The sequence below is a fragment of the Bombus pascuorum genome, chromosome 4 (genome assembly GCF_905332965.1).
Source record: "Bombus pascuorum chromosome 4, iyBomPasc1.1, whole genome shotgun sequence".
NCBI lineage: Eukaryota > Metazoa > Arthropoda > Insecta > Hymenoptera > Apidae > Bombus > Bombus pascuorum.
This window is the reverse complement of record NC_083491.1, coordinates 1,650,423-1,663,323: the sequence shown is the minus strand read 5'-3', so window position 1 is coordinate 1,663,323 and position 12,901 is coordinate 1,650,423. Positions and strand designations below refer to the sequence as shown.

General features: G+C 37.2%; 2 protein-coding genes across 2 annotated transcripts; one reads left to right on the top strand and one right to left on the bottom strand.

Annotated features, from left to right (window-relative positions):
* Positions 1-522: 522 nt before the first annotated feature.
* On the bottom strand, positions 523-5,412 carry LOC132905929 (circadian clock-controlled protein daywake-like). The gene is made up of 5 exons (XM_060957681.1): positions 5,255-5,412; positions 3,563-3,655; positions 2,964-3,230; positions 2,650-2,808; positions 523-1,040 (listed from the first exon to the last, which is right to left on the bottom strand). Exons 1-5 carry the CDS (start codon positions 5,328-5,330, stop codon positions 892-894), a joined length of 744 nt encoding a protein of 247 aa, XP_060813664.1. The 5' UTR covers positions 5,331-5,412; the 3' UTR covers positions 523-891.
* Positions 5,413-9,107: 3,695 nt separating this feature from the next.
* LOC132905937 (protein archease-like) lies at positions 9,108-12,858 on the top strand. The gene is made up of 4 exons (XM_060957689.1): positions 9,108-9,252; positions 9,485-9,509; positions 9,704-9,908; positions 10,161-12,858. The coding sequence occupies exons 1-4, from the start codon at positions 9,201-9,203 to the stop codon at positions 10,344-10,346; spliced, it is 468 nt and encodes a 155-aa protein (XP_060813672.1). The 5' UTR covers positions 9,108-9,200; the 3' UTR covers positions 10,347-12,858.
* The last annotated feature ends 43 nt before the right edge of the window (positions 12,859-12,901 follow it).

Genomic DNA, 12,901 nt, shown 5'->3' with positions numbered 1-12,901 from the left:
TTATATTACAAGATCTCTATGCTTACAACATGGTAAATACGCTTCTCTATAATTTACATGTACTTTGCATTTTAAAAATACGTAGACAGATGTTTACAAGAATCTGTGCAAATATTTCGACTTGAACGTACCTATTCTCTTTGCTTTCTTTTCTAATTAATTTTGTGATTACAGTATTTCGCATCTGTATTTAATTTTTGATCGCTTTATCGAGCGATGAATGATTAAATAATTCATCATACGAGAGATATCGAAAAAACAAAAACAAAAAGATTAGCGGTTTGTCATGCTCGACAAATTGAATAAATAAAAATTGTTTAACACAGGTCTGTGAAGTATCGTAACAATTCCAGAATAGTAAGCGACTTTTGTAAAAATATTTTTGTGTATTTTTTAATTTACTCTTAGCACTTTACAAACTAACAGGCATCTGTCCATTTATCCTGATTGATTAAATTAGTTGAATTAAATTAATTCGTTAAACCGAAATGATCAGGAATTATTGAATTAAAGTTACCTCGATTAACATTCGACATCGCGTTTATTTATATCTTACATGATGCTTCATCCAATAACAACACTAGTTAACAATCCATGTGTATAATTACCGCTTTGTTAGCAACTGTGTCTTCGGTAATTAAAAAAGGATCCTCGAAAACCATACAATTTATGTATCAAATAAATCTTACAAAATGTCCATAAAATTATTCGGCTTACGTCGTTTATATAATTCAATCAGTTCTTTTCTCCCATTCCAACCCACCTTCAACTCCATCGAAAAATCTATCCACGTTCCTTTCTTCGATTTTCTCCAAATTTCTTTCTTCCTTCTTAGATTTATGCTTTTTCCTTTTTTTTACAATTATTTTATTGCTACAGTTCCAACGTGGCTCAAGGGAACACAGTTGAGAAAGGTATCTTCGAGAAGAAACGATTGGTGAATTCAGTCAGGTACGTGTCCCAAGAATCCGTCAATTTGGGCAATATTGCTCGGTATATTAGAGGCCAGTATTCGTTGATGAAGACGAGAGCAGCTCGATCTGAAAACAGAATTGTTTATTTTGTTATTCGTAATCAAAATAATAACTATGAAAAATTAGGAATCAAAAAAGTGGGTCGAAAGATGTGCTTTGTAATGTACCTTCTTTGTGGAATACTCGAACTTATAAAAATCGTATTATTGGAGCCTTGTTAAAGTTCTCATAGAAATTGTTCTAAATGCCATTTTATTTAGCGATTACTTAAAAAGAAACTGAATGTCATGACTCTTTTAAAGAATAGAATATCGTATCGATTTATACGTTATAATCATTTTATAAGAAGCAATTAGAAGCTAATTAACATAGAGCATCGTCGATATTTCATGCTGATAAATCTACAGCAATTACACAGACAAAGAAACTAAAGATTATTCCCTGAAGAAGAAAATTAATCAACAGTCATTGTCAAACGACAAACGTTAAATATAATTGTAGTTACTTGACATAGCCATTAACATGCCATCGTCGGATGAATAAATCGCACCAAACTTCCGCATAAATTCCATACACTACCAAAACAAAAATCTCATTGTCTTGAGAAAATACAAAATTATTTGAACAATTACATCGTAATCCAACACATTGTAGCGGCTCGTGGCCGTAGAGAAAGTTGAGGGATCGAAGTGCACGTGCTGGCCCGCGAAACGACGTCCGAGGACAGGACATCGTAAAAGAATAAATCCTGGGACTTACTGAAAAAGCCACGAGCCTTCGAAAAGAAAATTTATTGTTTTATTGCTTTCCATCTCCACCTTGAAAGGAAACTCCCTCCCGAAGAGCGTGACACCTTACAAAAGAGGAAACGAAGGAAAGCTCGGGGCAATCCATCATAGTCGTTCATTGTCGTTGATGGTAGTTCACGGTAGTCGTTGGTAGTCGTGCAGTTAATCGATCAGATAGATAGTCGTAGTTAATTCGTACCGAGTTTGTATCGATTCTGTATCAGTCTGTGTCAATTCTGTATCGTCATCGCTTGAGCTCGACGTGCGTCACGTTACGGTTCAAAACGACGCGTACTCGACATCGAAATAAACATCGTTAAAGTTAAGCACCGGAGTACTTTAATAACACCCAACACGTCTTTACGAGCTCGACATAAGAAATTAAACAACGATGTAATAACGTAAATATGTATAGTACAGCGAGACACAAAGCTGTATATTTGATGTTCGTCTAAAGTCGATGGTCACGTAACGACCCGACGATATCGTAAGAAAAAGCGAACGAAATCCGCAGAGACAAAAATACTAGGGTAAGCAGTAAATAACAGCAAGATATAGCGATTCTATGCTAATTAAGCGGCACAGGATTCTCTCGAAACTCGAGTCCCGGTGTACATGTACTTACGGCAACGTAACATTATGCAATGATGGAATGTCGAGACAACGTCGTTCAACTAATGAAAGTTCCTGCCGATTTGAGGCAGTTACCTTAAGTAAACAGCAAATTGTACCTACCATAGTACTTGCTTTTATTAGTAATCATGCTTTTTTGTCGCAATCGTATAACGATCGTGTCATCCACATTATCTTCCTCGAGTATTTTTATTTAACGTAACAAATCAATTTATTTGCTATAATTATTAATAACGATGGCCCGATCTACTTACTCAGTTCGTTGTTTCCATTGAAGAGATCACTGAACCAGATCTTCATATCTCCAACTGTAGGCGATAGTTTGAAGTGTTCCACAACCCATATATCGTTTACTACGTGACCAGAGATGTCCCATGTGACTCTGAGGTCTTCCATGCTAATGTTGAAGAAACCTGTTGGATGCAAATATGAGAAACGTGGTATGAATTATTTAAAATTCTATTATCTTGTTACGCTGTAAGAAATATTCGCGTGAAACAGTATAATTCTGCCTCTATATCGTAAAATCGAAAGAAGATATCAAAGTTTGTTGTATTAATTAGTATACCTTTTCCACCCACTCTAAAAGATGCCAGGTAACCTTCGGCTTTGTAGTTGCCATCGATTAAAATCTTTGGTATCTCAACGTCGATTTCCAAGCGGAAGAGATCGTCTACCATCTCCGGTTTCACAGATAAGAAACGTGCTTTGGCAAGACCGTATGTTCGAATGTCCGTGGCAAGCATTTTTCCACCATGCTGGCCACTTTCGAATTCCATGGAATGAGACTCGGTGTAATAAGGATCCAAAATGGGTATGTCAAACTCTGGCAATCCTGTTGCGAAGTTTGCAAAAATAATTCGTAACTCGCGAATAAAAAATTAAATAAATCAACCTCTATTATCTTAATTGTATTATATTGGGTAAAAAGTCTAACGTAGTCTTTGAAATTATGCAGCGTTGTGTAATCCTTCTCGCTTTAATGCGATCCAAGAGAGAAATGGAAAAATCAATCATTGCAAGGACGAATTCTAGATAAGTTTAAACAAAAAAGGAATCGTAATTATTGGATTGTGACGCGTATGAAAACAACTCGATGCATAAATTTATTAATTGTACTACCTTCGTGAAAATGACAGAGACGTAAGCTAAGGATAATTACATTACCTGAAACGAACGTGGGCCATGCTTCTTGTATGGCTAGCCTCAAACAAGATGAAAAGTCATCGGAATCTCTTTTGCAGGTTTTCACAGTTGCGGCTGAGGAATAAGATAAATACAAATTATTCATTGATAGATAGAAAAGACTTTTATTTCTTTTTATTTTATTTTCGTTTTTTACAATTTGTCCTTATGGACATTTGGTAAAGTGTTATATCTTATTGGTGAAAAAAAAAATAAAATAAAAATAAATATAGCATGTGGGTGGCTACCCCCAACGGGGTGCCAGCTTCGTTTTTCCTAAGTTATATCTTTTATGTTAGAAAAGACTTGAAATTAAATTAAAGGTAATAATGAGAAACAATTTTCGACGTATATAATTTCCAAATAATTGAGGTACGTTCTGTTAAATTATTGGAAATACACTCTGTCGATCTTCTAATATATTTCAAATTAACTTTAAAATAAAAAAGAATCGCTCGTGTTTAATTTGTTAAATATTATGCTAGAGACTTTTGTAACTATTGAAATATTTTTTTAATGAGACGTAAAACGTTCATTTATCAAATTTTTATTACTAATTTATTATTCCAAGTGTTTAAGTAAAAAGATAAAATTATTTTGCAATCGTCTTTCTGGAAAAATAACATTTACACTAGGGATATCCTGAAAGAGAAAATTTCGATGATTATAAGCAAATATTTAAAGCATGTCCTCCTTAGTACAATGCTCTACAATAAAATTTTATTTTGCGTGTTAAACTTATGTATCATGATCGTTTGTAATAATATTTGCCTAATTAATATGACATTAGTACTCGTTAAAAGAAAAACCATTCATGTGATTCCGTGATTCATAAGGGGAAACGAATGAACACAGTGAACGGCAGTTTTCAGATATCGCTAAAATTCAACTACCTAACACACTGAAACGACCCACATTAACTTTCTAACTCACTGGTTCTACTGAACAAACAAAGGAAACTTTTACTTGTATTTCGAGATAAAAACAAACCTATTTTCGTGCGTCGATTATCGCGAACAATTACGATTTTACATTCAATTTATGTAAATTTATATTACAATGATACGTTACACCGAGATATTTTTCCATTTATTTCATTAACTCGCATCTTTAAATGTCATTAATAACAAACGCGAAGTACAACTTTTATATATAACATTATAACAATTTTCCTATGATAATTTCTTCCCATGTAAATTTTAGACTGCGAAGTTTTGTCCATTGGAATAAAGTTTATTTTAATTAGTTTTCAATTAGCGTTAAAAAGAACTATAGTGATAATTGCGAATAAGATTTAACTAGCAAGGAAACTTTACGGTATAATCAAGGAATAATCAAACAGAATAAAAGCTTTCGGAGAAGGGAAACTTACCCCTACAACCCATCATTACTACTCTCAGGCTTTTACTAAAGCCCTCGTCAATCTTCCGAAGAAGAAGCTCAAAACTCTAACTGAAACACCCCAATGAAAAAAGAACTAACAGAGAAGATAAAGCGTCTTCGAGCCCAACTTACTTCAGTGTCTTTCACTCGCGTTTCCGCAGAAATCCTGACTACCTCAAACAACCATAATACGCAAACAACCGAATGCGAAAATAAAAAATGAACCAAAAGTACGTGAGAATTGTGAATACGAGCAGAAGATTAATAGAACGATCCTAAACGTGAACTTACGGAGCTGATAATCCCCAGCGACGATAGCGATAGCGCATAACGCGATGACAACTGCACGAACGGTGTGGAACGACATGGTGTACTTTGGTTAAAAATCTCTGAGCTAGCCTAGCCAATTATAAGCGGTCCGTTTATATAGTTTCCAGCGCCAAGGACTCCAGGCAGAGAGCTACGTTGCAAAATTGCATGTCATTAAAACGCGCCAACACGTGAGAGGCGAGAAGCAGCGCGCTACGCCTGGCCTATGATACACACAAGTGCAACGAAGTAATGATCGGTGTCGCGAATTCCGGAGAACGCGTAAATCCGCTCTTCTTTTGTTGAACACCAGCTACACAAGTAACGTTGTTCTATCGGAGGAGGCTGATCTAGCTTCGACTTTTCTGTCACTACATCGGCATCCCTGGCGTGCCGGCTGGCTTTCGCGATCGATGGTCTGCATAGGCATTCTCAGAACCGCTATCGGAATAATTTCTACGCTTGTTTACCTTCTACCACTTTTGCTGCGATATACTTCTCCAACCACGATGACGAATTATACGGGTACGTGCTGATTTTGATGACATTACATCTGGGATATTGGACCATGAAGATGAACGAATGATTCAATTAGAAAGTCCATAGAGGGTGGAGAAGTTGAGGAGGAAGATTTTAGTATTTTTGGTTTTGCAAGCATTTGAATCGATTATTACGGTAGAATTAGATCGCTCTCGACTTTTTATAGAACACTGTAATTATATTGGTAATGAGTTGATAAACACGATGTAAGAGATATACTGTATAATTTATAAGCCAAAGTGTCGAGTTGTCTTTTGCAAAACGAAGTAATACATTTTTGTTAAAAAAAAAAAAAGAAATAAAGGTACAAAATTTTCAACTCTGTTTTGAAAAATAAGATATTTATAGGATGACTCCTTAAAATGAAATAGTCGTGGAATTCGAACCAACACTTTTATTCACAAAAATGCAAATGAGATTCATATTATATTCAAAACTGCAGAAACACGAAAACAACTCCTGCTGCATAGTTAAAGTTTGCAAACAGGTATTTGTTTTATCAGTGGAAATTAGAAGTTTATGCAACGATCTAATATTAGCCAGATGATAAATATGAAATGAAATCCTGCGATATTTTTAACAGAATCTTTCCTATAAACCGTCGAGTATTATTTATTATAACTTGTATAAATAAAAATAAATTATATAAATATTTTTATAAATATGCTTGAAAAAATGTAGGTAGAAACTCGTTTCACCCACTAAATATTATAACGAGTGTCATGTTTCAAAAAATGTAAAAAAATGTAAATCTTTTATATAGAGATAGTGTATATTTTACATACTTTTGCACTACTTTGTGTAAATATATAAATATCCACAAACCAATGATCGATGGAGACAATCTTGTAATTATCACGAGCTGTTTGTTTAATGATAGAACATTATCAAATTTCTTGTTATTACTGCTTTACTATACTTATTCGCTTCCGCATCGAGCAATATCTAGCTTCTATTTCAGATTACTGTCTTAATGCATCGCGTGTGTAATAAATGGACTCCGATGCCATATGCACCAATCATTTAATTATCAGATGATGCGACACTGCATGCCAAATTATAGTACGATTTCAGGATACCGAGAACCATAAAAAAAAACGACGAACGCTGACAAAACGGACTTGAACGCGGGTCAATTGTCATTGTTTTCTTCAAATTTAAAACACAATACCTAATTTATCCAATTTTAATTCATATTTTATACCAATGTTAATCGTGTATATACTACTATTATACTAATATTAATACTAATAATACTAATATTAATATTATAATATTATGGTATTATTAATTTCAAATCGATCAAATCATGGATTGTATTTATTAACTGAAGGGTTTCTGATATTGCGGTACAATTATTGTTTTTAAACTCTTTTCTTTATTAAGGAATTACTTACACAAGAATTACTGGCAAATTGATGGCTTTCTTTCAATGCGTACCACCCGGTATAATAAAGCAATTGTAAATTAAGCCATAAAGAGAAGAAAGCAAGGTTTCGAGCTTTATCGTGGTGCAGAAGCTCGTTAAATTCGCTAGTTTGCACCTGGTACCGTTCCCTGTTAAACGTGAAACTTTATTTCAAGCTATGACCATTAGAGTGCAAGATACGTTAATGGCCTACGTCTTAACTTGATAAACAGGATGTTATTAACGGATCTTGTCATTTATTATTAAAATTATGTACTTGCAGGTCGTTTCTTTGAAAACTCGTCTCTTTAAGGAAGCAGATAAACGCTTAAATAGAAACATTTAATTACATGAATTCTATTTCTAAAAATCCTGAGGTGCATTAAGCTCGTTCGACACCATCCAATAGAAAATTACCAATAAGAGAGTATACGAGACGATCGATCAAAAACAGCAGATAACGATAGAGATATGGCTTGTGGTACCAAGATCGCGCATAAATCACGTCCGAGCAAATATAGTCATCCGTGACCTTGCGACCTTGTGACCTTGCAAGTACATACCTGCCACTAGCGGTAGGTAGTTGAAAACGATACTGTAAACAAATGACGACAAGATGTTCCTATGGAACTGCTATGGTACCGTCTACGCAGTTTTATGTAACAGGGGATTACGAAGAGCTCGAACCAGACGCCCTTGGATCACGTCGCACCGATATGAGAAACTAGTTTTCATCGGGGAGGCGACTGACAAGGAAAAATTCCCAACGAAACTGTACTACATACTCACATGCCTGATCAGCCTATCCGACTCTCATTCGTTCGATCGATAGGATCAATCGACACAGTTAATCGTCGAAGCGGCCCGATGATCGTCGATGAAATCGTTCGATAATTTGTTCGAACATCGGGAAAGACATCAAATAGATATTTCTGCTGGAATGATTAGATCGATGAATTTATCGGTAGTTTTTAATATGTAACGATAATAAGTAGACTGTGGACATTTATACAAAATCATATTTTTGTGGGTACAACTGAAGAAATGGAATCTGTGTGGAAGTTTATCTCATCCAGTAAATATTATAACAAGTACTGTACTTTGAATATCTTTGTATATTCTTGTGTATTATATGCTTTCATTTCAGTGCAGTATCGTAAGTTTTCGTTACATTGTCTATTTACAATAAAAAAACATCTGAACAAACGAAGCTATATATTATTAGGATAAAACAATTTCAGTTAATATGGAAATAAAAATATGAGAATAGAACAATTTAATTAAAACTTAAGATGCCGCTCCTTTTACATCTTCTCGAAAAATGAGTCAATTGCATCTCGTATTTATTCAGAAGAAAAATATGTAGGTCTGTTGGTTGGCATTTAAATGCTGGTTATGCGGTTCACCATTCACTGATCGGTGATTGCCGCTATCATGAAAACTAATGCGCACAAATGACACAAATTCGAAATCTACGCTCGATCGCGCGTATCGTAGTGATTTGTAAATGCTTCGATAAACCCGGCAAGAGAGCAACTGTAAGTGTATTGAAACTAATCTGGAGATATGTAAGCTACTTTTCCATTGAAATTGCAGAAATAAAGATTGGAAAAAGCACACAAAGCTGAACAAACATACTGCGCCTTCAAAAAGATTACACGAACGTTTCAAGATATCACGATCAACTGAAAATACCAGTGAAAAAAATTGTAATTAATCTTTTCTTTATCCTACTTTCGAATGTTGATAAATTTTTATTAATTCAAATTATGTATATACATACGTATGTATATGTACTTCTTTTATGATTGCGTTTACCATTTTTGCTCCATCGGTAATCAAGATCGTGAGTATCCTTTTAAGTAACGCCATCTACGTAGTACAATCTCGTACACGCACAACCGGGACTGCCATTGATTAAACCTGTCAGAGAATCAGCTGATCGGTTATTCACGTACGTGAGATCAGCTGTGCGCAATCATGGACACGTTAAGCGAAGAAGATTTTGTGATACCTCCGGCTAAATACGAATGTAAGTACCCAGTATCATACTTTGAGCGTAATAACGTATTAAATTCACGAAGTAAACACTTTCATCGTACTAGAATGATATAACCGGCAGCCGGCGCGCCATTATACCGGCATCCATTTTGCCACATGTGAACAAGTCGAAATCAAAATTTAGAACATTATTTCACACCTAATTGTACAAGAAATTACATAAAAAAGCAATTGCAATTATGTGCGCGCGTTTTCTGTTTCAGATTTGGATCACACGGCTGATGTGCAGTAAGTATCAAGTTTGTAAATCCTTCGCAATTAAAGCGAATATATTGTAGAGGTTACTTACAAAGATAACCTAAAACGAAAAATAGGACAATAATTACCGTTAATACAGCGACAAGTTATATATCGCTACATTGCTTTAACGATATTATATTATTAAAATAAATATATATCGTAATACTCATAACGTATTATAGACTGCACGCATGGGGCAATACCATGGAAGAGGCTTTCGAGCAATGTGCGGTGGCCATGTTTGGGTACATGACGGATTTAGAGCGAGTTCAAATGACACAGTTACATTACGTAGAAGCGGAAGGACACGACATGGAAAGTCTTCTTTTTCATTTCCTCGACGAATTATTATTCATGTTTAGCGCCGAACCGTTTATCGTTGCGAAGGTATATTGCATTTATTAAACTTTGATTGCATCATTATTACAATTAAAATCCCTCCTCGCTTACGAAAACGCTTTACTTTGCATTTCTACGTCTCTTTTTACCTTTTACATGATATCATTTATTCGATAGACCATACCGTTTAATATGTTGTTTAACTATTTATTCAGAGATCGAAATAAAGTACCTTGTTCTTCCTTTAAAGCGTTGTTTTGTGTGATTCTTTAAAAAAGAAGTATCGCTTTGTGTTGTCAGAAAGTGAAGATTACTAATTTCGACCGCGAGAACTTCAAGATCTCTGCGACGGCGTTAGGAGAAGAGTTTACGATCGGCAAACACACTCAGAACGCCGAGGTGAAAGCGATTACGTACTCAGCGATGCAGATCCTCGATCGTCCTCAATCAGAACGTCCCGAACTTTTCGTGATCGTAGACATATAGCCGTTTCAGGTTCAGTTCGGTGTCTTGCTTGATTTCTTGGCGCGCCCGTGTAATTTGGCTCGGGTTAAGGCTTGAGACGGAACGGTATGTAGGAACGAATGAATATAGAAGCAAGAAGGGAGGTATATACCCTCTCTTACTTAGGGTACGATCCTTTTGTACTTGCGTAGGGTTCAAATAAATACGTTATGAAGAAAACACCGGGCTCCCTTCTTGGGTATCTACCTCAAGTACGTAGTAACGTACCATGGAACCCTGCGTTTTGTGGAGGATACCTCTCAAGAACTTTATACCGCCGATGTATAACCGTACATAATTTATTTAAACAACGTAAACATTGTCGGTTGTTAATTCTTTTTATATTGTACCTGTATTAACAAATGTTTGATTGTTGTCGAAAGCTGTTGATAGTCATTTATAAATGCCAGACACATATAACAAGTATTATGTAAGAATGTTTGTATATTTTTATAAACATAATAAAGATGTTTTTTATGTTTCGTGTCAGTGAAAATTTTCGTTAACAAAGAATAGAAAGATCGATGTTTGTATTATTACGATGAAATTGTAGTTAGAAGAAAATATGAATTAGAATGTAAGTCATCGACTAACGTTGTGATTCGTCATACGATAGAATAGAATAGAAAATCATAGTCTAGCGTATTTTCGCACGTGCAGAGTGGTACGGCCCTGGCATCCAACACCCCTCCATCGTGAAGGAAGCGACGACCGCCCGCTTAGTTTCGGGCAAGAAACGATAGGCAGTGGGATCCTCCCAATCTTCGGAAGCGCGTGTACTCGAGGGAAGAGAATCAAAAAGCTTCGAAAATTACATAATAGGAGATTGTGTTAATCATTCGTTTGATTCTTGCCCCCTTTCCTTCGCGATAAGGCCCATTGTTAAAGGGACTCACTGCCAACATCAAGCGTGGCCGTTTGTTTCGAAAGCGTACACCCCTAACCATGGCGGACTAGTACGGTAATAATCTATCAAAACGACATATCGTGACGTTTCAAACTGTCAAATACGAATAACCGATACATCAAGCTTGAACGTGTCTCGGGAAAGTCGTGATATAGGGATTTTTCACCTACATGCCGGAGCTTGCGTGGCAGTTTCGAGGAAAACGAGAGGGACAGTTTTGGCGCGTGTGTCTTTTATCTTCATAAAAAGCTCGTGTAACTGGTGTGTCTCTAATTTTCAATTTCCCATTTTTCAATCAACATAAACGACATGCTGTAACGGAAAAGCGTGACATCCTGTACCCATCGTGGGACATCTAACCCTAACGGATATAAACAAACGTTATCGCAAATGCTTGAAAGATCATAGCCGTTTAAACAACATCAAGAGGCAAGTAAAAACAAGTGAACCTGTGAATAATTTTCATGAAAAACTGAGGAAAGGTGACACGATCTAGGAACTTTTTTGGATATCTGCTATCGCTGGCGGCGCGGTGGTTACGGACGGAGAAAAGCGAAGTGACGGTTTTGGCGCGCGTACTCGACTCCTGTATACGACCGGCAGATGGCCGGTGCGCCGGTACGTTATACGCGCGCGTCCACGAACGCACCGACACATGACAGGCGCCTAAGCACGTACTACCACCATGACAGAGACGCGTTCAAGAGCATATCGAGTCAGTGGTAGAAGGCCACTACCATATTGACACTGAGCGTTGGTGAGAGCGCAGTAGAGCGCACGGACACGCGGTTCGGTGTTACTACTACCGGTACAGACGGGTCTATCTGCCTCGTAGCCCGAGCCAGTTGCCAGCGCGCCAGCTAGCCCCGTCCATCCAATCGCCCAGCTCACGAGCCGGCCTCGTGTGCGCGCGCGACACCCCGACAGAAAAGGTTCGTTTTCCTCGCCGGTGGCTCGACCGATCATGTCGAGGCGGGGCTTATCGTGAACTTTAGAGCCTATACATTCCTTGGAAGCTGAAAACACGGCGAACGCACGTACAGTTTCGGCCCTTTACGCACGATTATTTCGGGTCCCCAGTCTACTACTGCTGCTGCTGCTGCTGCTGCTGCTGCTGCTGCTGCTGCTGGTGCTGGTGCTTGGTTGTCGTTCCTATTGCTGAGATCGGCCCTGCAGAAAATGGATACCGCACCAGTGCGGTAGAGAGACAGAACGAAGCAGATATATAGAAAAACGAGCGTGAAAGAGAAAGAAAGAGAGAGAAAGTGTGTGTGTGAGAAATAAAGGCCACGCAACTACTACGACTACGACTACGACGAGGACAACGACAACCGTTTATAAGTTGAGAAAGAAGGACAGAGAGAGAGAAAACGAGCGAGGGCGAGAGAATAGTAAATCATATGTACGAAGTGTGTATATAATATACTAAAGCGAAAAAGCAAGAGAAACATTTCGTGCACGGGCTAGCCTCGGAAGACCGGGTTAGGAAAAGCCTCGTCGTCTGGTCGTTTTCCCAGACGAACACGTTTCCTTGTCCTGTCATCGACAGGCCTACAGTGAAAATTGCATCTAGAAATATCGGCAACGCGACGACAACGATCACGACCACGACGGCGACGTATTTGCCTCT